The 22,881-nt window shown below is 41.0% G+C and overlaps 1 protein-coding gene across 3 annotated transcripts in view; it reads right to left on the reverse strand.

Annotated features, from left to right (window-relative positions):
• Window positions 1-2,077: 2,077 nt before the first annotated feature.
• Window positions 2,078-22,881, reverse strand: part of unc5b (unc-5 netrin receptor B) — a 64,295-nt gene continuing 43,491 nt past the window's right edge. Inside the window, exons 2-17 of one of the 3 annotated variants that reach the window (XM_072678082.1) lie at window positions 18,372-18,596; window positions 17,178-17,321; window positions 16,907-17,010; window positions 16,324-16,504; window positions 14,089-14,256; window positions 13,656-13,820; window positions 12,606-12,638; window positions 9,824-10,018; window positions 9,071-9,409; window positions 8,495-8,582; window positions 7,629-7,794; window positions 6,874-7,113; window positions 6,584-6,733; window positions 5,998-6,162; window positions 5,012-5,190; window positions 2,078-4,331 (exon numbers count right to left, since the gene is read on the reverse strand). In XM_072678082.1, coding sequence (XP_072534183.1) covers window positions 4,166-4,331; window positions 5,012-5,190; window positions 5,998-6,162; window positions 6,584-6,733; window positions 6,874-7,113; window positions 7,629-7,794; window positions 8,495-8,582; window positions 9,071-9,409; window positions 9,824-10,018; window positions 12,606-12,638; window positions 13,656-13,820; window positions 14,089-14,256; window positions 16,324-16,504; window positions 16,907-17,010; window positions 17,178-17,321; window positions 18,372-18,596 — 2,708 coding nt within the window. In that variant the 3' untranslated portion in view covers window positions 2,078-4,165. Of the gene's footprint in view, window positions 4,332-5,011; window positions 5,191-5,997; window positions 6,163-6,583; window positions 6,734-6,873; window positions 7,114-7,628; window positions 7,795-8,494; window positions 8,583-9,070; window positions 9,437-9,823; window positions 10,019-12,605; window positions 12,639-13,655; window positions 13,821-14,088; window positions 14,257-16,323; window positions 16,505-16,906; window positions 17,011-17,177; window positions 17,322-18,371; window positions 18,597-22,881 lie in introns of all 3 variants that reach the window. The other 2 variants (XM_072678081.1, XM_072678083.1) reach the window with 2 other exon arrangements.

Raw genomic sequence — 22,881 nt, forward strand, 5'->3', positions numbered from 1 at the left:
CAGAGTCCATTTCTAATTCTAATTTACCTCCCAACACACCCAAGCCAGGTGATCTGTGTTTTTGCAGCCGTTGATTACCTGAGTTCTGGCAAGTTGGGGAGCTGCAGTAGAACAAAGATAACGACTGGCTGGAGGCCCTCAAGGCAGGTTTGACAAAGGCTAAGATGATCTGTGGTCTTTAATGCTTTGGTCTAGAAAAGAATAGGTTCTGCTTGGAGAACAAGGACCCTTTAAATATAAATGATCAAATATTGTAAAAACTAGCATCTGTAGTTTAGACTACTCACCATGGGAGAACTACAAAGGACTTATGAACTCAGAAGAGTGAGAATAATCCGATTTATTTTCATATAAATTTGATAAGATGGAATAATAGTATAATAATGCGCTAATCTGTTTGTGCACCTTTAAACAAAAATCAACATGTACAGCCTGAGAGATTAAAGGCATCAATAAAACAGCAATTTCTGCTGATTGACTTTAAGGCTATTTTATCAAGTGATGAAACAGCTTTTTTTGTTCTCTTAATAGAAACATCCATTGTGCTCTCTGACATACCCAGAAGATCCAGACTCAGAAACAATTTCCCCTTGTTCTCCATCTCTCTCTCTCTCTCTTACTCTCTCTTTCTGCTTCTCTCATGGGTACTGTGAAGTCTTTTATCGCGGAGATAAATCGAGGAGAGCTTGTTCTCCACTTCTCTGTAACGAGGCTATGAGGAGAAGAGAAGAAGGTTGCTCACCTCACAGCCCGTTTAATCTGCCTGAAAGCTCCAAGTGCCTTTTTAAGAAACCTTGTTAGTTTGAGGGCAAGACAAACAGTTGTCAGTAACAAATGTTAAAAAATCCCTGTGGGCACTTTATCTACATGGAGGTTCAGGCCAGAGGCCTTCTTATATACTTTAAAGAGTGTAAGGTGCCTTAGTAGAGCATACAGAAGTTACAGGCCAATCTCTGTCAGTTCATTCCTGTACCTACTAGAGCTGAACCATGTATTGTTTGTGAATCACTACTGTGAAATTGGCCTATGCGATAAACATATTGCATAAAGTTCCCATCCAAATGTTTATGGACACTCCTTCTAATGAATGCATTCAGCTACTTTAAGTTGCTGACCAGATGACACACACAACTTGTCTAGCCCTTGTAGCAGAGTTTTTACCAATACAATAGAGCCCTCTAGAGCAGAACCTACAGCGTTCTCTGGAATGCAAGTCATCCCCGATATGTTCGTGATGGGCTGGGAATGAGGTGGGGTGGTGATCATCCATAATCCTGACCTTCGTAATGCTGTTTACTGAATGCAATCAAATCCCCATTTCAAAATCTAGTAGAAAGCCTTCCTTGGACGGTAGAGACAATAATCAATTTAACACAAGAAGAGTAAACGTGTATACCCTTGATGTCATAAGAAACAATTCATGGGTGGAACTACTCTTAGTCAAACTGCAAATGCAGCTGAACTATGGTACAACAAGGCTTCACCAGTGTGTTTATGTACATTAAGGTATACTGCCATTGAAATATCCGTTATGACAGATATTATATGTTGTTATAACTTAGGGTTGTGAATTCCTGATAACTGAGCATTTTATCAGCTCCAACCAAAAACCTTCCCATGCAGAATCCCTTTTCATTATCATTTAGTCTTTGCTAAATAAGCTGCATTGAACACAAAGACAGAAACACATTTGTCTTGTTAAACTAAGAAATATAATTTATTGCATAAAAATTATATTTAGTTACAGTAAGAAGGCTAAACATTTATGTACAATAGAGCTTTAAAAAGAGTTCTGGTTTACCCTCTTAAAGAATTACAACGTGAACAAAACAGGGTTCATTTAGTCCTCAAAGGGTTCTCCAGTGAATAGCAAGCAACATCCAGAAAGAAGCAGATCCCAATCTGAGGACCCCTGAAGAGAATCTAGCTGATGTCTCATACCTGAATGACCACCAGCGGTGTCTGGGTTAGGAAAGGCTCGAGCTCAAAGGTGCATCCAGAGCCGAAAGGCTGCATGTGCTTATGAGCTTCCTTTACAGTCTTCATCATCTCGATGGCCAGCGATTGGTCTTATGTGGAAAGGCTAATTTAACCTTCCTCATAAACTACGTTTACTGTGGCCTTCTCTTATTGATGACGACATGCCTCCACATAGCTCAGACGAGGCAGAGTGCACACGGAACCCCGACGTAAGCCCTCCCCCAGGAGTCATTTTGGATTGTTTGTTGCTGCTGAGGGGCCTGTGAGAACCTTTTAGCCCCTAAGCCCTGCTACAGCATATGCCAGTAGTACAACAAGAAAATAATTCCCAATCTCACACTCACACATCAAACAGAAAACTCACAGAGGTCTGCAAATTCACTTGTGTTTTGTACTTGCATAGAACTTACAAAGACATTAAAAAGAAATAGCTACAAAATGATGAGGCCCACTGAACCAGCACACACTCGATAGCACATACACTCAGAGCCAGAATCACTCTTTCAGAGAGATGGACGGACGGATACTGCTTGTACTTTTCTTCTGTATATCTGAACACTTTTACAAAGTTATGAAAACAATAAAGGAAATATGCTTCAGCATGGGTGACAAGTGATGATAAAAGGCCCATGCCAGCCATTGGCTGTCAGTTTCACACCATAGTAACATTATTACCCCACAGTCAGAGCAGGCGGAGCAGGTGAACGCAGCAAACTGCAGTCAAAAGAGCAGTCATGCCATTTTCGGAAGGCTACATTTAAGAACCTAACAGAAGACCTGCATCTGGGCTGACCTTATTAATGCCACCAGCTGAGTTACAATAGCTCTGGGTAGCTTCCCTCAGAGGATCGAAAGCCATCTTCTTTCTTTTGTTCATGTCTGCTTGAATGGCTAAACATGACAGTTTTTCTCATGGAGTATTATTATACAGCATTTAGAAAAGCTGACCACAAAATATGAACTCTTTCAAGCGCATTGCGGCCACTCCCTGCTGGTCGGCCTTCCAGTACAAACTTAATGTGACAGCAGTCAAGCACAGATGCAAAACAGAGATTCTATTCATGAACATGACAGCAGATAACAACGAGGAGAGTTAAAGAAACAGCGATCCACTAATATGGACAATAACTTAAAAAAGTGCGTTCCCTATAGGAAACTTTTTGTCGGAAAGCTCTTCTGCATTATATATGATGGACTGAAGAGAAGATGTAATTAAGAGCAACCAAGATACTATGGTTCATAGTCGGAGATCAAAGGAGGAAACGGGAAGTCCAGTAAATACAATGTGGTCTTCTCGCAAAGACGCTTCTGTCCGCTAATCCAGCAAACATGCCAAGGATTATACCAAACAGATGAGGGTACTGTCAGGTTAACTGCTGGCTGTTTTCAGTAGGCTGTAAAGGAAAGTGACAGAACCTGAAAGGAACTGTTGCAGGCTCCTGTTTTGTATTGCTGGGTGATCTTGCTGTATCTATTTAGAGTGAATAGTTGATCTGTTAACACAGAGTCAATGTAACTGTAATTGTAAGGACATCTTTGCATGTGAGGCTTGAGAGTGAGCTTCAAATCTGGGTAGCTGGATAAGGGTGACTTAAAGCATCCAGTGATCACTAGAAAACAAGGCTTGAATGATGTTTAATCATGCACTTTCACACTGAATTTCCAGTACCCACATCTGAGTATGTGTGTGTATGTAGGGGTTGGGGAAGTAAGAAGAACGTATTCCTGGATTATTAAGAGTGGGGGGAAAGCTTTCCTGGATCATGAGCTCATTTGTATGGTTTATGCAAGCATATCAGATTTGAGTGAAAGAAATGAATGAAAATCTTCTTGATCTTCTCCAAACGACACCACTGATTTCTAGTCCACCACTGGTACCTAATGGTGTGACTCCATTTGCTACAACTGAGCACAGCAGTGTATGTAAGACTGGGAGATCATCCAGCCAGTAGCAGCCAGCCTCATGTGCTCGGGCACGGCATCCCTTTGGGGTTCTGTCCGCACACACTGGGGTTGAGGTAATATAGGCGAGTCATCGTAGTGTTTGTGTGTGTGTGGGGGGGGGGGTGGGTAAGGTTTGGGCACTGGGTTCTTCTTGGTTCCTCATGCCCATCCACTGGCATTAATGCTTGCTTTTATTCACGGTGACAAATTTCTCTCCTTCTCAAGCTTTCTGATTACCCAATCAGCAATCCCCATCTGTCGTCATGACAACTAAGACCTCACTCTTGCCCATCTCTTCAAGAGCGGTCGCCAGGGAGACCAGGTCTGCATCACCCTGGTGACAGGCTTCCCACAGGTCCAGTAGCACACCTGTGGGGCTGGGTTTAGTCGCAAAGTAGTTCAGGTACCTGAGCCAGAGACAAGGCACAGCAACGTTAGGAGAAGGTGCAAATATCAGCGAGTCATAAGATATCATAAGAAAAACACATATAATAACAAGGATGTAACTGTATGTTTGTCAGCATTTATCCTTCTTGGATTTCTGTTATACACAACAGACCCCCTTTCATATTGAACAGCTGGGAGCAAGCAGTGAGGGGTAAAAGTTACCTTTAAAGAAAAACTCACCCACAGTAAAGTAAGAATAATAGACAACTTATCAAACTACATTACTGTCTTCCACTGCTCAAAAGCACTGCACGTTGACTTTCAGTCATTTCGCCTCGTTCCTAAGAGAACTTTCGCTTCTTTGAAATAGGCAGTAATACTTTCAGACATTGTCTCCAGATGCATTAAAATTCCAGCCTATTCAAAACCTCTTTCATTTTTTAAACTGGCACACCTGTATTTTAAGCATCTAATTATTCATCTTCTGTCACTATTGTAGATTATAGTTGTTTAGCATCTCCTCTCAATTCCAGAATAACTGTACAACATTGCTCATTACAGGAACACTGGCATTAGTAATACAATTAGCCATTACTAATATTGATATATATGTCCAATCTTTTCATTGTTTTCTCAACATTGTGTTCCATCACACAGTACACACACACATACACACACATTCTCATGCTAATGCTCACACCTGTCAAAGCCCAAGCTGTGTGCAAGCAGTCTCCAGTCACAGCCGCGGGCGCTGGGGGCATCCAGACTGGCACATATCTTTTGGCGGATGGATGTTGGCAGGCGGAATGCGTAAGGGCCCACCTGAGAGGAGGGAAGACACGTCCCTCCTGCAGGCAGCGGCGAATGGGGGGGTAATGTCTGATGGAGAAGCACACACAAATCCACACCAGACAATGTCAGTTGCTTGCAAAAAATGTTTAAAGTCAGCAGGAATTATGGGGCATTTAACTTTTATGACGTATTTCCAAATGAAGCATTGGATTTGGGAGTGTCTGGGCTATCTGAGGGCTCCTGCTTAATGACAATGATGGGGAGATAGGAGGTTGAATTTAAAAAAATAAATAAATAAATAATAATAAAAAAAAAATATATATATATAATAAATATATATAATTATTGGTTAGCCCTAATACAGACAGAACCCTGTCCAATATTTATTTATAGACTTTTTTATTTTTTCTTTTCTAAAAGAACTACAAGACATTGACTAAATTCAATTCAGGTGTTTTGGGAGCTGGAACAGAAACAAATGTCGACTTCAGGAGTGCTTGAATAGCTGAATGAGGTGTGTTTGGGTAGTGTTGGAACTTGGAAGCAGAAGGCAGAAGGTGGATTGGCGGCTAGGATTTACTTAGACTTCTTGTACACAGAAGATTTTTGACATAAAAAAACAAAAAACAAATCTACTGTACAAACATCATTTAAAGTTTTATTTTGGTGATCTAAAAAATATTGAAAATGGACAGAGCAGTAATAAAATATAGCATTTTACAGGAAGGCAGAAGTCAATATCTTTCAATTAAAACTTTAGGGGATAAAATTTAAATCAGAAGATTAGATGAATCACATTTAATATGAACATGAACAAGGTAGTAAAAACAGGTCAATTAAATTCTGCACCAATTACATTTTCTAGAAAGAAAACTCTTTTCTTAGCCTCCCTACCTCCTGAATGTCAGTGTGCAGCTGGAATATCTGACCCTCTCCCTCCACCTGTCTGACACAGATTTTGCAGCTGAGCTGGGACACCGCCAGGCTTCCTCTCTCCAGGCTGAAGGTGCAGTGCAGGGGCCGCTGGCTTCCACTCCAGATATGGTAGAATGGGATTTCCTACAACACACAGAAAGAGTGACAATAAGCACTAATTCAAGTAGCAGTATCACATTATATATTATGTGAGTGTTATTATATCAGTGTCAAGTCAACTAATATAGCTTGTGTTGCATTTCTATTGCATTTGTATATTATTATATTTTCATTTCATTGTATGTTTTCCAACGAAAAATAATTTGTTAATTGATTCAGAAAGGGAATTGATTGCTCAGAAACAGAAGCCATCAATTAAAATTAGCCATCTGGTACATTCATATCAGAAGTAATAATGTTGATTAGTGTGTATTATAACTGAGAAATACACAAAATAAATGACATGCTAAAAAACTAATTCACACTCCACTGTTAGACACAACATCTGCAACAAATCGCAACCAATAACCTATGTTAATATGAGAAGATCTGAGAGGCCACCCACCTGATACTTGGCAAGAAGTTTGCTCCTCCAGTGAGAGTGTGGGATGTCATGGATTGACAGCCGCAAGTTATGGTAACTGTCTTTAAAGAGGAGGGGCTTGGGATCCTCCAGCAATACTCCGCCAAGACTTCGCTCCAACTCTAACACTTCCTGCAGATGGAAGTCAGCAGTTGTTGAAAACATTAGTTATCAAAAGAAGCTTGAAACAATAAAATGGACATCAGAGAAATATCTGAGGCTTCTACTTAATTAGTTAGTCTATAAATAAGACAGCAGTACTGGTTACTAACCTTTAGAGCATGAGGAGTGTCGTGTATGCAGTAGACTCTCAGACTGTAGTCCAGAGAGAGGCAGGGGGCTCGAGGGGCAAACAGAGCCAGCTGCAGCCTCTTACAGGCAGGCTGAGGGGGAACTGACTGACCCACCAGCCCATAGGTGCCTAACTGCTCCATCAGAATGTGGCAGTTCTGCTCTTCCACCTGCAGGTAACATGGCGATGACAGACTCTCCTCTCCCACTGTCAGCACCTCCTAATGGCAGGGAGGGAAAAGGGGAGACATCTCTGCTGTGATTAGGTCAGTCTTGGACAACATTTTTTACTCTCTCTATGCATTAGGAGCCGATCTGAACACATCCAATCACAGCATTAGTGGATAACTCTTAGTGATACCTCTTTATTTCCTTCTTTCACATCTCAAGGCAGCTTTACCTACTGTTTATATGTGTTTATTTATTTCTTCTTTATATGTTATCTATTCTTTATATGCTTATATGTTATCTTTTTCTATGTAGTGTTACCTTGTATAACATTATAACATACCTCCCAGTTCATTCAGTCTATAAAAAGTAAATTAACTGTCACACAAAAACCTTCTCCATTTTTTCTGTTTCTCAAATTTTTGACATAATTTGAATCTGGCAGTTGTTCCTTGGATTCACATTGTGTCAAAAAGTGGAAAAACAAGAAAAATGAAGATACAATGTGTGACAGTGGCGATATACCGTATTTTTGTATTTTCAAAACCCCTAGCAATTGCTCACTGACCTCCCAGTCTTGGTTTGTCAGCGTCTTCAGGGTGAGGCTCCAGTCAGGGGGCTCCAGCTGGGCGCAGTGGGGCAGGGTGAGGATGACTGGGCGGCTCAGCAGCATTCCTGAAGGCCCACAGCTCACCACTGGACTCAGCACTGTCTGACCGCCCTCAGATGGAAGCCTGGCACAGGAAACACACAAGTAATGAGCCCACCCTTTGTGCATCCATTTTTACAATGCAATTTGAGTCCATCCATTTCCACAATGCAAGTTTAGAAACATAATTAGTAGAGACACATTACTACTAACTGCATATATATATGCATGGCCTAGTTCTAGTATATTTTACTTCTGAGTAGACAAAATCACTCCTATAGTAAACTAACTGGGCTCCACAAAAGGGAAATCCAGGACACCACTAGAAAACACTATCAATATGGTAAGCAGGGCACAGAGAGACACTGACTCTATAGAGTACTGAAAGCACAGATAGAAGGAGATCCTGCTCCAGCTAATGGAGGTCTTGACAAAAGATCTTGATGAGATATTCCAAAAGAAAAAAAGTGGACTTCAGCAGAAAAGGCTGCACAAATACACCAGTTTAACTGCTTTCATTTCATATTTATCTCTTTTTCTCCTCCCCAGGTTTTGAGGGGCTGTCACTTAGGCCACAGTGTTTATGCAGTTAAAAACAGCTTTAGTAGGGCTGCCAAGATTTACTGAATTAGGCTGTCTGCAATGGCAACAAGTGAAGCTGTAAATGACAGTCAAATGAAAGCTCAGGCTGTGACAATATGGTGAGATGGGGAGGGGGAAGTCAGAGGAAGACCTATCTGCCATGGTATGAGTAGTAGAAAAACATTAGATTGTTGCTGACTTACGTCGTCTTCTCCCATTTGTTGATGATGAGATACATTTCATAGAACTTCCCCTGAGGAATGGTTCCTGGAGGCACCAATAAGCTCACACCTGAGAGAGAGACACACACAGACAGAGAGATGTAAGCATTTTCATTTGGGTAAATTGACTTGAAACCCACAGGCTCAACTTTTCCATTTCTTTCTAAAAGTCTAGACTAAGGTTCCTCAATTCTGGACCTGGAGAGCCAGTGTCCAGCACAGTTTGTTGCTTTCCTTGCTTGTACACACCGACTAAACCAGGCAATTAATAAATGCATTAAACCAGGTGTGTTTGAGCAGGAAATGACCAAACTGCACCATGTCCTTCAGGACCAGAATTGAAGAATTCTGCTCTAGACGTTAATGGTCTATTTATATAATCTCCATTAGCATACATTGTATGTGATGAGGTAAAATAGGCCTAAAATTTAATTTGGCCTAATATAGCCAATGTCAATCCATTAAGAAATGCTTTGATATTGATATTTCAGAATTAGACCAGAACATCTCCAGCAGAATCTCTAAAAGCCCAGTATACTTGACGTGAGAGGTAATTGCCTGTGTTAGGGATTGCAAGGCGCCCTCCAAGGCAGCCCAGTGTGGCACTAGCACTATGTCCTGGCTCTCCGGGAAGAGTGTGTCCATGGTGGTCTCGGGTTCCGCTGCCCACTGTTTTCAAGCTCATGATTTCTCCATCACAAGAGCCCGGGCCAGCGGGCAGCTCCACGGAGGACATGGTGGAGGAGTCGTACACCTTAATCTTCAAGCCAGGCAGGGGGTCCAGTAGAGGGGAGGTGGTCATGGGGATTTTGTGGTGGGAGTCCAGCGTGCTCTGCTGCAGAGAGGAGAAAAGCGGCCCACGGAACGTCCCGGCGCTGGCCGTCAGGTCAGGGGGAGCTGAGGGATGCAGCAGATGAGGGTTATCTAATGAAGAAGGAAAGAGAGAAAAACAGAAAAGAGTGCTCCTCTGAAGATAGGCTGGAAGAGAGTGGGGGTTTCAGCGTGTTTAAAAAAAAGTTATAGCAAGAGCTGCCTAAGGAATGAAAGTATTAAAGAGAGGAAAGGATTTGAAAGTGCGCTCATATAGAGGAGTTCAGGGAGATTAAATGCAGTTGAAGGGAGAGAAAGAACCAGAGACAGCGGGGGGAATGTGAGTGAGCAGCTGAAGAGGATTAAAAAGCTAAGATACAGCTGAAAGGGAAAAAAAAAACAGTTTATACGGGGGTCTGACGGAGTGAGAAGAAGAGGTAATAAGCTATGGAGGGGAAGAAGAGGAGAGGGGAAAGAAACAGAAGGACAGAGAGATCTTACCCTGTCTTGGGGGTTTGTAGTTGCCAGGGTGGAAGGCTGCGGTCAGGGCAGACGAGGAGTCGGTGATGTCGCCGTGGAGATGGCGGCAGCTGCGGCGATAGGCCAGGATGCCCACACACAGCACAAGGATCACACACAACAACAGAGCCCCCACCAGTCCTGCATACACTGCCACTCCTGCACCAGAGTCCAGAGCTGAGGTAAAAACATATACATAGAAAAATTTTCATTTCCAAATGGATAGACATTATAATAAAATGCATTATAGCAAATAATTTTGTTGTACTCTACATATCTGTGGTTCCAAATACTAGTTCATTCATTCACACCATGTGTTACTGGAGCATACATGTCCAAATGTTATTCAGTGTTTCTTCTGAAATCAAGGGTAATAATAGGAAGCTTGCTCCACTTTAGGTACAGTAGCAGCTTCTACTCTCCTGGGAAGGATGTACACTAGATGCTGGGACATTGCTGGGAGGATTTGGTCACATTCAGTCACAAGAGTACTACTGAGGTTAGGCACTCATGTTGGATGATTAGTTCTGGATCAGAATCTCTCTCTAGGTGATGATGGTTGTTATGGGGCATGATGATGCTCGCAATGCTTTTTCATGAAGATTTCACAAGCGGCGTGAATGCAGTAGGATGCCTGTGCCAGTAATGAGCACACTAAGGTAGTTAAATTCTTTAGGGGGAATATCTGTGTGTCTAGTTAAGAACAATGGGCCTCATTCATCATTATCTTCCTAAGAACTTTCTTAAAAGTGTTTTCTATAGAGAAGTCCTGAGAGTCCAAATCTTCGCAAAAACTGCACAAGTGTGTTTGTAAGAATCTACCAGAGATGTGCTATATTTCAGGTGAGCTGATATGAAATGTGTTAAAATAATCATAATACAGAATAATTGTTAATAATAACATAATAAATGCCTATACATTGGTGTTATTCCCTACTCTAACCTGTTCCATTTTATCAGCTAGCTAACAAACCTCCTCTGAGGTTTGAACAGATGCATTGGAGTAGGGAAAACACTGGGGCACAAGTACTGGGGTACTTCTTATCTGATTTCATTCATTATGCACTTACATAACATTTTCATCAGTCTCAGAAGATATATCAACATGTTGAGATAAGAACAAATGATCTTATGCCATAATTTGTTGATACAACCCAAGCCTGCATTCCTAATTCTTAACCAGCAGGGGGGAGTCCATAATCCCTCTATAATAAAGTCACATGGTCCCTTCTTAAACCCACACCCCCCAAAACACACCTCCCCATGAAGAAAGGAGAAAGGACAAATGGAGGTAGAAGGTTAAAAGGAACAAAAGAGTCATATACATTTGGATGTTTGTAATAGAGATGTGTTACTGTGAAGAACATGTAACTATTAAAAGCATCTTCCCACTCAACATATCTCTATTACAAACATGCTTCTTTATGGAAACCAAAAGAGGTTCTTCTATGGCATCGCATGAATTAATTTTAAGAATGTTGGAAGGTATGAAAAGTAGGCAGAGGTCTTGAATACTGCCCACATGAAAATGACAGAGGGTCTGAAGTAGCGATGTAAGAGAAGGTCAGAGAAGATAAAGTCAATACAGGAGGAAAAGGAGAGAAGACAGCACAGAGGGGCAATAGGTCTCACGTGGCAGGACGGAAGCAAATCCGACAGCCGTCATAACTTATTATTCTAAACAGAAGAGCAGTGAATTAGGTGCATTACTTTTCAGCCCTGCCAGTTTCCAGTGTCACATTGATCTCTGAATATTAGCATCACTGCAGCTGTAAGTTACACTGCTGAATGCACAGGGCCAGAGAACTGCACACTCATTAGCTACCACATGTCTCAAAGCACTGCTCAATTTCTGAAGCACGCTGGCATATGCATTATATATTACCCTCCCAGTATGTACATATTTATTTTTAATGCATCAATCTGCATCTAAGTGCGATTCTGCCTCCTGGAATGTGCTGATATTACAAAGCCATTCAAATCTGGTCAAATGTTTTGATGATTACTTTGAACAATCTCCAGTGGGGGGAAAAAGTCTATTCTTGCCATCACTCTTTTGGTGTTCATTAGCCAAGAAATCTATGCTTAAAAATGGTTAATCAATTAGTTAGTATTTATGTTGCAAATTAATCCTTCTCTGCCACTTAAATGTCCTTCCTGCATCCTTAATTTCCCAAGTAATCTATTCCTAAAAATGATTAATGAATAAGTAGTATATGTTTATTTTATCATTAACACCTTCCTCAGTCACTAAAGTTTCTCTGTGCGTCTGTACAAGTATGGACAACCAGTGGAAAGATAACTGTGGATGGATTTAATTAGTCCTGCTGTTAGGTTTAGCAATTTCTATGACAAATATTCCCAGTGCTATTGATATTTTTCCTCTTCTCAAATCTGGAAACATCAGGATCTGAAATATTCACTTCCCCACAGGAAAATTATGCAACATTATAGGATTACACAAGGAACAAGGTAGAACAGGACAGTGTGCTGTGAATCCAGTAGTGAACTAGATTAGACACGACATGAATGCACTGATGCACACACACACACACACACACACACACACACACACACACACACACACACACACACACAAAATGAATGTCAATGGGTAATACTCCATGGACACACTATAACTGGCCTACGCAGCCAAGCACATGTCTTGCACACACAGTCACAAACACATACACACACACACAAAGTGTGAGGGATGGACAAACATTTTGTGCAAGAAAAGAAGGCGATGAAAAAATGAACTTACGATGGGTCGTATGTTCAATAGAAATCTTTTTATCTGTTAGAAAAAAAGAAAACAAAAACAAGATAAAGAAAAAAGGAAAAGGATGAACATAAAAATGAATGAACCTGTCATATATTTAGAAACTCTGAGATGACCATACTGAAAATGAAGCGACAGAAATTAAATTAATAAATGCTATTATTTACTACATAAATCAGCACTGCATCGGGTAAACTGAAGTAAGTAAACTGGGTCTGCAGTAGGTGAACACATGATAAAGTGAATGTGTGTGGGCAGCAATATTGATGCTGGAACCTAGGTGCAGAGTCAAAACAAACAAACACACTCCTCACACACACTCCTCACACACACACTCGCGCTCACACTCAGCTGTCCACCCTATCTGGGGCTTGGGATTTTAGGATTGTATGTGCAGTGAGGTGATTCTGTGTCGTCAGCTTGGCTCATCCCAATTCAGCCCTAGGATAACCACTGAGTGTCAGAATAAATCTACTTCATTCCCACATGTCTAATGCAGCTGATTTCTCCATTGTCTTGAGTTCAGCACATGGCCTGCCTGGCTCCAAAGACTTCACTGTTTACCTTGTTCACCATCTGTGCTCTATCCCTGTCTCAGTGTGAGCTATAGGACATGGCCTTTACTGCAAAACACATTCATGGATATAGAAACACACTAACAACAAACAAACTAACCCACTAAAGCTTGCAATCAACACATTGTCACTGTTGGATTAAAATCTTGTATCTCCAAAATAGCAACTTTACGATGTTTACGATTTTATTCCAAATAATTTCTATTGATCCATCCATCATAAAACTTTAAAACAACACAAATAACTGCCAGATTCATATTGTGTCAAAAAGTGAAAAACTGCAAAAATGGAGATGCAAGATTTTTGCATGACAGTGATGACATAGTCACACGCTTTCAGCCAACATTACCCAAAGCAAGCTCTAGGCACATGAAGGTTTGCGATTATGAAACCATCTAACTTTGTTTCTAACTAACTTCTAGCTCTGTGTGGGTCTGTGGAAGATCATGTGACTCACTGCGGGCACACAGTCCCTCGGTGCAGTTCTTGCTTTCCATCATGCTGCCGCTGCAGTGGCGTCCTCCGTTGCGTGGTGGGGGGGCCTGGCACTCTCGGCTTCGCCAGTGTGTGCACTCGGTCCCACATGCAGACCACTTGGCCCACTCAGTCCAGCCTCCGTCCACTGGGAATCCACACACAGCATAGTAAAGACCATGTGTTAGACAGAGGATGTCACATCTAACAGCATTCCTCAACAAGATATGAGCAAACCGCCACTGTCATAACAAAACCCTGATTCACCATTCATTGTTTTGTTTTTTTTTTGACTGTGCCAGCTAGTGAGTGGAGTGAACATCTTGCATGAGGCAAGGTGTTTTGCAGTGTCTGTGTGTAGTGATTTAATGCATGTTTATTTGACTCTGTAACTGATGAGTGCCAGTCTGTTTCACCTGGACAGAGGGTGGTACAGGTGACTCTTTGAAAGGGCGGACCCTCGCAAAAAGCGCCTCCGTTGAGCGGTGCTGGATTGGTGCAGCTACGCGTCCGTCGCTGCCAGCCACGGCCACAACGTGCATTGCACTCTGACCACTCTGTCCAGGATGACCAGCCACCACTCACTGAGGAGAAACACATAGAAACACACATGCAGATGAGGAATGCACTGCTAGAACATTCTGGAGTCAGTCAGACCCAGACAGGCTTACTTTGAGAGGAATGAGTCATAATAGCTAAAGTAACCTGACTGTGAAGCACATGGTGCAATGCTCATTTTGGTTTATCATGGTTGAGAATCTTATCAAATTGGGAATTCTGCTAGACTCCAAAATTCTTGGAGAGTTTGCTGTTAAAAATGATATCTAAGCAAAAACCTCTTAAATCTAGTCTAAATTTCGACTGTTTCTGATTTGAGATTATTGTTAAAATATTGATTATTAAAAAAAATAATTCACTTATTTGTTTTTTATTTATGTTTAGTTATCATACTTACTGATGTAATTATTCATTTATTCTTATTCATTTGGCAGATATTATTGCTTGATTCAAGAAATAATAGATGATTCAACTGGTTTTGAGGAAATACCACATGAAACAAGCAAAGTTATCTGCCAGTAGAATACAACACTTTCAGTTGGAAAAACAAGTAAAAATAACTTATTACTCATTACTCATAAGAAATGATTTGAGTACCCCTATAATTTTAACAATTTCAACAACTTAACAATGTCAAAATTAGAAATGTCAGAAATCTGAATACATTACAGGATTATACACGATACAGGATTTCAGATGCTAAGATGTCACCTTTAGTTTGGACTGAATTAAGTATTCCTTTATGGGGTTTCGCAGCTTCTACTTTTTCATACTGTCTCAAAATAATACTGCAGTATTTTATATAATTATAAACCTTAATGACTCAAGCGACTGCTGTTGAAAGGACAAAAAGCTGAATTTAACATTTTTCCCCATGGCTTTGGATCTGTAGCCTATTCGCTAAGTTAGTCTTAGTCTAGCTCAGCTACAGCCCCACTGAGTATCAGACAGCTCAGTTCAGCCACTGTTGACCAACTGCTGAGCTACTGACACAAGTGTAGACTATTAAAAAAAAGATGCTGGGAGTAACAGAAAGACAAAATGAGATCGGTTCTGCTATGTTTGGACTTGTAGCATGTTTAGATAACTAACAGGATAAACAGACTGTTTTCCAGTAAACAGAGACTCACATCACACACATTTAGAGGGTAAAGCAGCATATGTGAGAGTAAATAGAGGGAATGGTCTTAGGAGTGTTTTTGACTGTTTTCAGGAGCATTTTGCACACTGGTGCATCCAGATTTGCTTGCTCTGCCTTTTAATCAAACTCAGCATGACGCTAAACTCGCAATTACAGTGCGCACCTGTTTTCAGAGTATCACATCACCACTCAGTGAGCTCCCAGAGCTCCCCCACCCTGTGGATCTCTTAAATGCACATGTGGGAATGAGCTCATTGCCAATAAACACAGCAATAATTCAACTACAGAACATTGTGGCCACCCAACCACATAACGGTTGCATAATTTCTGTAGACTATAATGCAATGTCTGTGTTGTTGACATGATCAAGTTATTCATTTTCATTATTTTGCTGTCCTGTCATATTATTATTTATACACAATAATTAAGTTTTAATTATTAAAATTAAAGTTAAAATTAAAATTAAGTCACTAAAATCATTTTATTTGATTTTATTTATATTTCTCTACATGTATGTGCTGTCCTAGTACCACCCACTCATACATAAGAAATTGAAAATTATACCAGCCACATGATACTGTGGTAGGTCTCACAGGTCCCGCAGACCTTTGTTTAATATATAACACAGCTTATTGTTATCAAAGTGTCTTCCTGGGTATGAAAACTAGGTTTAAACTGAGTGGCATAAAATGCCCAGTGTGAGTGTTCAGTGGACTTTTTTTTTTTGCAAAAAACAAACAAAAAACAACAAAAAAAAAAAACATAAAAATGGATGGATGAACCTGCCATGCACTCTGAAGCTCTGAGATGACCACAATGAAACTGAAACAGCAGATATGACATGAATAAATGTTTACCCTATGCATTATTTGCACAACAAATAATCACAATAGCTGGGGGGCCTGGCACATAATCCAGATACGTTTAGGAGCTAGCATGGTTGACTGGTTACCATAGACAATAAGTGTGGCAGTGCTGCTCCGTCGCTTGGCAACCACATTTCTGGCCACACAGGTATAGTTAGCCGTGTCAGAGAGGCGAGCCTGCTTAATGATGAGGTCATGGTCGACCGTCATGAGAAAGTTTGAGTCCTGCGCAGGATCAATGAGATCCTCGTTCTTCAGCCATTCCACCTGTGGCATAATGAGAAATGAAAGTCAGCAGCGTTTATGAGACAGTAAATGGTGAACTGCGGCAAGGACACTTTGAGTCAACATTTAATGAATTACGAAGAATATATCGGCTGTCAGAGGCCTTTGCTTCACTTGGTGTAAGTGTTCAAAGATCACTTGACTTTTATTCAGTTCATGTTAGCTACATTCATTTAAGAGCGAGCCTCAGGTTTTCAAACATGCTGGAGGAACTGTATCAGTAGTACTTCTGTACCAGGAGAGAAGAACATTACAGCTATAGCAAGATAGCAGCAGAGTAGCAGCATAGTAGTAGATGGCAACTCTGAAAGAATCTTAACAAGAAGAAGAGGTGAAAAAGAGACAGGAGGAGGAGGTGGAGGAGGAAAGATGAAGGTAATGTACCTCGGCAGGTGGGATGCCCTCTGGTGGGCGGCACTGCAGCAGGACTTCCTGTTCCAGACGCACCTCCCTGCCGAGTGGCTCCTGCTCAAAGTTTTTCCGCAGGTCTGAAGAGCACAGCAGATGGCGAGAGGCGCTTTTATCAACAATGCAAGCCAACAAACAAGCAAAACGTCTCGGAACAGTGCTCAATTTTTCATAAGTATGAACTAAATATTACAGGCCTGGAAAAGATGGCATCACTCAGAGCTAAGACCAGTTATTACACACTTACATGCGATGCGAACATAAGCACGGCGGCTCTTGGTGGTGCCCGCGGAGCTCCAGGCCACACACTGGCACCAGTAATCCTCCAAACCAAAAAGCTCCTCAACTTGTGTCCTGGACACAGAGATGTCCACTTCACGCACCACCAGACCTAACACACAGCCATACACAACGTTACAAACAATACAATTGAAAGAAATTTGAAAATTGAAGAATTTTATACTTCAGAAGAATGAAGTATAAATTCTACAATCTGAACCAATAAAAATGTGTTTTTATTTTGCTTTAAATGTAATGAAATGTTAAATGTATAGTCTTTTTTTTTTTTAACTATGATTATTGGGCATGTATCAATATCGTAAAAACAGTGTGGATGATGCTTTTTTAATGTATGTACAGTATCTGACTATGCCAGAGCTGATACTGATACATAAACATTTATATAAAAAAAAGATCCATTGGGAATAAATCTGGTTTAGAATTACAGACAAAAAAGATTTATTTCTAAAGGATTACAAATGCTCTAAAATGAATAACATGCAGATATTTAGCATTTAGTATAACACCCAAAAAATCAAAATTACATCATCATACTGTATATTAGTTTGGTATTGGTAAAATGTAAACCTGGTAGAAACCTGATGACAGTCAATTTTTTGTGGTATATTGCAAAAGTGTAAGCAAGATATATTACAATTGTATACATTACTAAAGCAAATTATAGGAAAACTGTCATAGTATAAAAACACACCACCTTCTACATGAAATCTGAGCAAAAGAAAAGCTGGCATTTTATTCAATCAGAACAGTGGGATCTGAAGACAAAGTACAACACTGCTATCTAGCAGTTGGGGTTTTAAACACAACACAAAATTAACCAATGTCTGCCACCAATCTTTGATATAGGCTATTCACTGAAAATCAACACTGTTTTTGAGAATTGCAAATCAATCTAAATGTATTAAAATATGTATTTACACCCCTAGTAATTCCAATATGCTTTTGCATATCTAAGAATTATGTAACGTTTCATGTAAATTATGAAAATTTGAATTTACAGCAAACCGACAGTAACTTAAAGACTTCTAAACAATACTTAACAAAATAAGAAAGAAATGAATATATTTATTTGAGTTAGGCTGAGTATCCAGATAATCCACATATATTTTCACAACAAGAGAGTGAGAGTGAGAGTGTTAACCTGTGATCTGGTCCAGGCTCTCCTTGGTGACGTGGTCATTCTGGTTAACCCACTCGCCATTGCATTTGAAGTAAATCTGGGTGGCAGGAGCTGCCTTGCAAGAGAGTTTCACTGGTCTGTTTTTTACAATGAAGGCATCCTCCGGCTCACTCTGGAACTCCGGCAAAGGCTCAGCCGGTGCGGACGGGAAGGAGTCTGGCAGAACCTCGCTGTAGTCACTCCCATCTACACACAGAAGGAATAACATCACAGCAGCACAGTCAGAAGTGCACATGGGGTATTACTAGTGTTCAGGTGGATATGCTGTTATTTAACATATAACATAAAAACAATTTCATTGCAAATTATGTTGTAGATGATGTAAAATACTTGAGAATGTTGTACAGCTTTGAAGACAATGTTATACATAAAACATTCACAATGCCTCATATTTGTAAAGGGTGGAATCACAATTTGGACATGTTGACTAATTTCTTGGTCAAACTGAATTCTTCTGCTATTTTCAAACAAGGGAATGGAAGTGGGTGGTGAATATTCCTTTTTTTCAGGTGGTGAGAGCTGAAACCTACACAAATACAGGCCTTGGCAGAATTACCATGTGTGCATCAAAATGGAGCTTTTTTCCATCATCCAGCCTCCAAGTAAAATTAAAAAACATCCAAAGTGACTTGCATTTCCAAAGTGTGCACCCAATTTTTGCATTTCAACAGTTGTCCAGAAAAAAAATCTACAAACATAAACATCTAAAATACCTTAAGGTGTGTAACTTGTAGGGGTGTAATGGTATGTGTTTTCGTAACGAACCTGAATGGTGAATACATGGCACATGCTATTACAATAAATACAGCAATTTTACAAGTCCTTTCTCGTCTCTCTCTCTCTTAGAAAGTATTACTGACATTTTGGAGGACAGTGTGCCGATTATTGGACAGTTGTGTGACTAGAGAAGCACTGATTGCACACACACACACATATATATATATATATATATATACAGTGGGGAGAACAAGTATTTGATACACTGCTGATTTTTCAGGTTTTCCCACTTGCAAAGCATGTAGAAGACTGTAATTTTTATCATAGGTACTCTTCAACTGTGAGTGATGGAATCTAAAACAAAAATCCAGAAAAATACATTGTATGATTTTTAAATAATTAATTTCCATTTTATTGTGGGAAATAAGTATTTGATACACCAGAAAAAGAAACTTAATATTTGGTACAGAAACCTTTGTTTGCAATTACAGAGATGAGACGTTTCCTGTAGTTCTTGACAAGGTTTGCACACACTGCAGCAGGGATTTTGGCCCACTCCTCCATACAGATCTCCTCCAGAGCCTTCAGGTTTCGTGGCTGTCGCTGGGCCACACAGACTTTAAGCTCCCTCCAAAGATTTTCTATTGGATTCAGGTCTGGAGACTGGCTAAGCCACTCCAGGACCTTAAGATGTTTCCTACGGAGCCACTCTTTAGTTGCCCTGGCTGTGTGTTTTGGGTCGTTATCATGCTGGAAGACCCAGCCACGACCTATCTTCAGTGCTCTTACTGAGGGAAGGAGGTTGTTGGCCAAAATCTCACGATACATGGCCCCATCCATCCTTCCCACAATACGGTGCAGTCGTCCTGTCCCCTTTGCAGAAAAGCATCCCCAAAGAATGATGTTTCCACCGCCATGCTTCACGGTTGGGATGGTGTTCTTGGGGTTGTACTCATCATTCTTCTTCCTCCAAACATGATGAATGGAGTTTAAACCAAAAAGTTCTATTTTTGTCTCATCAGACCACATGACCTTCTCCCATTCCTCCTCTGGATCATTCAGATGGTCATTTGCAAACTTCAGACGGGCTTTGACATGCGTTGGCTTGAGGAAGGGCACCTTGCGTGCACTGCAGGATTTTAATCCTTGACGGCGTAGAGTGTTACTGATTGTTTTCTTTGAGACTGTGGTCCCAGCTCTATTCAGGTCATTGACCAGGTCCTGCCGTGTAATTCTGGGCTCATTCCTCACCTTCCTCAAGATCATTGATGCTCCACGAGGTGAGATCTTGCATGGCGCCCCAGACCGAGGGAGATTATCCGTTATTTTGCATTTCTTCCATTTTCTAATAATTGCACCAACAGTTGTTGCCTTCTCACCAAGCTGCTTGCCTATTGTCCTGTAGCCCATCCCAGCCTTGTGCAATTTTATCCCTGATGTCCTTACAAAGCTCTCTGGTCTTGGGCATTGTGGAGATGCTGGAGTCTGACTGATTGAGTGTGTGGACAGGTGTCTTTTATACAGGTAACAAGTTCAAACAGGTGCAGTTAATACAGGTAATGAGTGGAGAACAGGAGGGCTTCTTAAAGAAGAAGTAACATGTCTGTGAGAGCCAAAATTCTTACTGGTTGATAGATGATCAAATACTTATTTCCCACAATAAAATGGAAATTAATTATTTAAAAATCATACAATGTATTTTTCTGGATTTTTGTTTTAGATTCCATCACTCACAGTTGAAGAGTACCTATGATAAAAATTACAGTCTTCTACATGCTTTGCAAGTGGGAAAACCTGAAAAATCAGCAGTGTATCAAATACTTGTTCTCCCCACTGTATAGTGTGTAATTTACGTAAGGTCACTGGTTACGTATGATCACACTGAAAACCAGTCGATTCAGGTCACCGGCCGATCATGCAGTGCATGCTAATGTTAACATTTTACTGCTTCACTTTTGTGTACTGTTACACCCTTATATCTACACTGTAAAGTTATAATTGAATAATATAAACCATTTCTAATACAAGACGCATTATCAAAGTTTTGAAAGGTAGCTCTGCATCTGACTGCAAGTGGATCCACCCATGTATATGTGCAATTATAAGAGCCTGTGTGTGTGTGTGTGTGTGTGTGTGTGTGTGTGTGTGTGAGCCCGTTTTTACAGTCTTTGACATTTTAAGTCTACGCAGCGTCAGAGCCCCAGTTCTCTACAGCTCGCCTCATGCCCAACCCACCATCCCTGGGGAGTGTAAAGAGGTGCTGAGCGCAGAGAGGAGGGGGACAGGCTGACCTTCCACTGAAAGGCCCAGTGATCACACATTATCCCCTGACATTTCCCCCGTGACACATCCCTCACAGCGGTGCAGCTCATCCAGGGGTCCGTGTCTGGCAGCTCCGTCACCTCCATCACCACTGTGCTTTTAACCTTTTAGCTTTAATAGCCAACAGCTACACACGCTACTGACCACCCAACTCAAATGAGCTCGGGAGACGCCCCTGCCACGGGGGCATCAGTTTGCACGTTCTCTGATTCACAGTACAGTATGTGTACTGTATACACTCTCCACAGCTGACAGTCTCAAAAAACATCTATAACAGACTGCAGAATGTGAAATCAATTACAGAAGGTATAAGCAGAAATGTCTCCTATAATGGAAAATGCCCTTCAAGGTTACTGTTTATTTTCACTCGTCCCTGAAAACAACAAAGAGAACAAAATGAAAATAATGAACGCAACAATCTAAGATTCCACAATGACATTAATGCGACAAATCCTTTTTAAATTGCTCTAATACTGACTGAACCAAGACCAAAACCAAGAGCAAAACAAAACCAGGGCTGGAGAATACCACTAGCTATTAGGATAAAGTTACAGCTTTCAAATGGATTAACTTTGCTTGTATGGAGACAGAAGGGATGCAATTGAATTGCTGTTCACATGTACAGATATAGTCGAGCAAAGACAGAAGAAAGAACTCAGCTGTTGAATCAGCAATAGAGAATGAATTTAGAAAGGTCTCTGAAGTGAGCAGAGAGAACTTTTCTGGGACTATCTTTCTAGGAAGAGCTTGTTTTTTATGAGCTACTTTCATGTATTCTTACACCCCATATATGGTGCCACTGTATTGGGCACCAGCAGGTACAACTGGTGGCATTTGTCCTCCTAAATGTACGGCAGATATAACCATTTTACAGAGCCAGCATGTGAACAAGTATAACAGCAGCTACCAAGACAAACACACACACACACACACACACACACACACACACATCCACACAAACATCACATTGTGTATTCTGCAGAGACAACAGTTGCTGGAAGGCCACTATAAGGTCCTGGCTGGAACTGTCATTTTCAATATATGTTCATATGTGACAGCCCCGTCCTTTTACCTAGACCACAGAGTGACTAGCCAAAGAGACCCACGCATACACAACCCCCCAACACACACACACACAAACTGTAGCTCCAAGCAGAAAGACTACATTAACTCCTCTTCCACACCATTCTCTGGTCAGGCGCAGAACACCCCCCTTATCCGCGCACTCCCGCTTACCTATCAACAAGTACAATAGCGTACACAAAGTGGAATTCACAAAAACACAGTCAATTGAAATCACTCTGAAACAACGTCCCCTTCTCCACATCACAAACACGCATTGTGCCGGTGACTGACTCAGCCTCTCCGCTCACTCCTACCCACCCTCCCGGTCTCCCTCTCTTCCTTTATCCTTCTCCATCAGCTGCCATCC

This window comes from Salminus brasiliensis, chromosome 4 (assembly GCF_030463535.1).
Source record: "Salminus brasiliensis chromosome 4, fSalBra1.hap2, whole genome shotgun sequence".
NCBI lineage: Eukaryota > Metazoa > Chordata > Actinopteri > Characiformes > Bryconidae > Salminus > Salminus brasiliensis.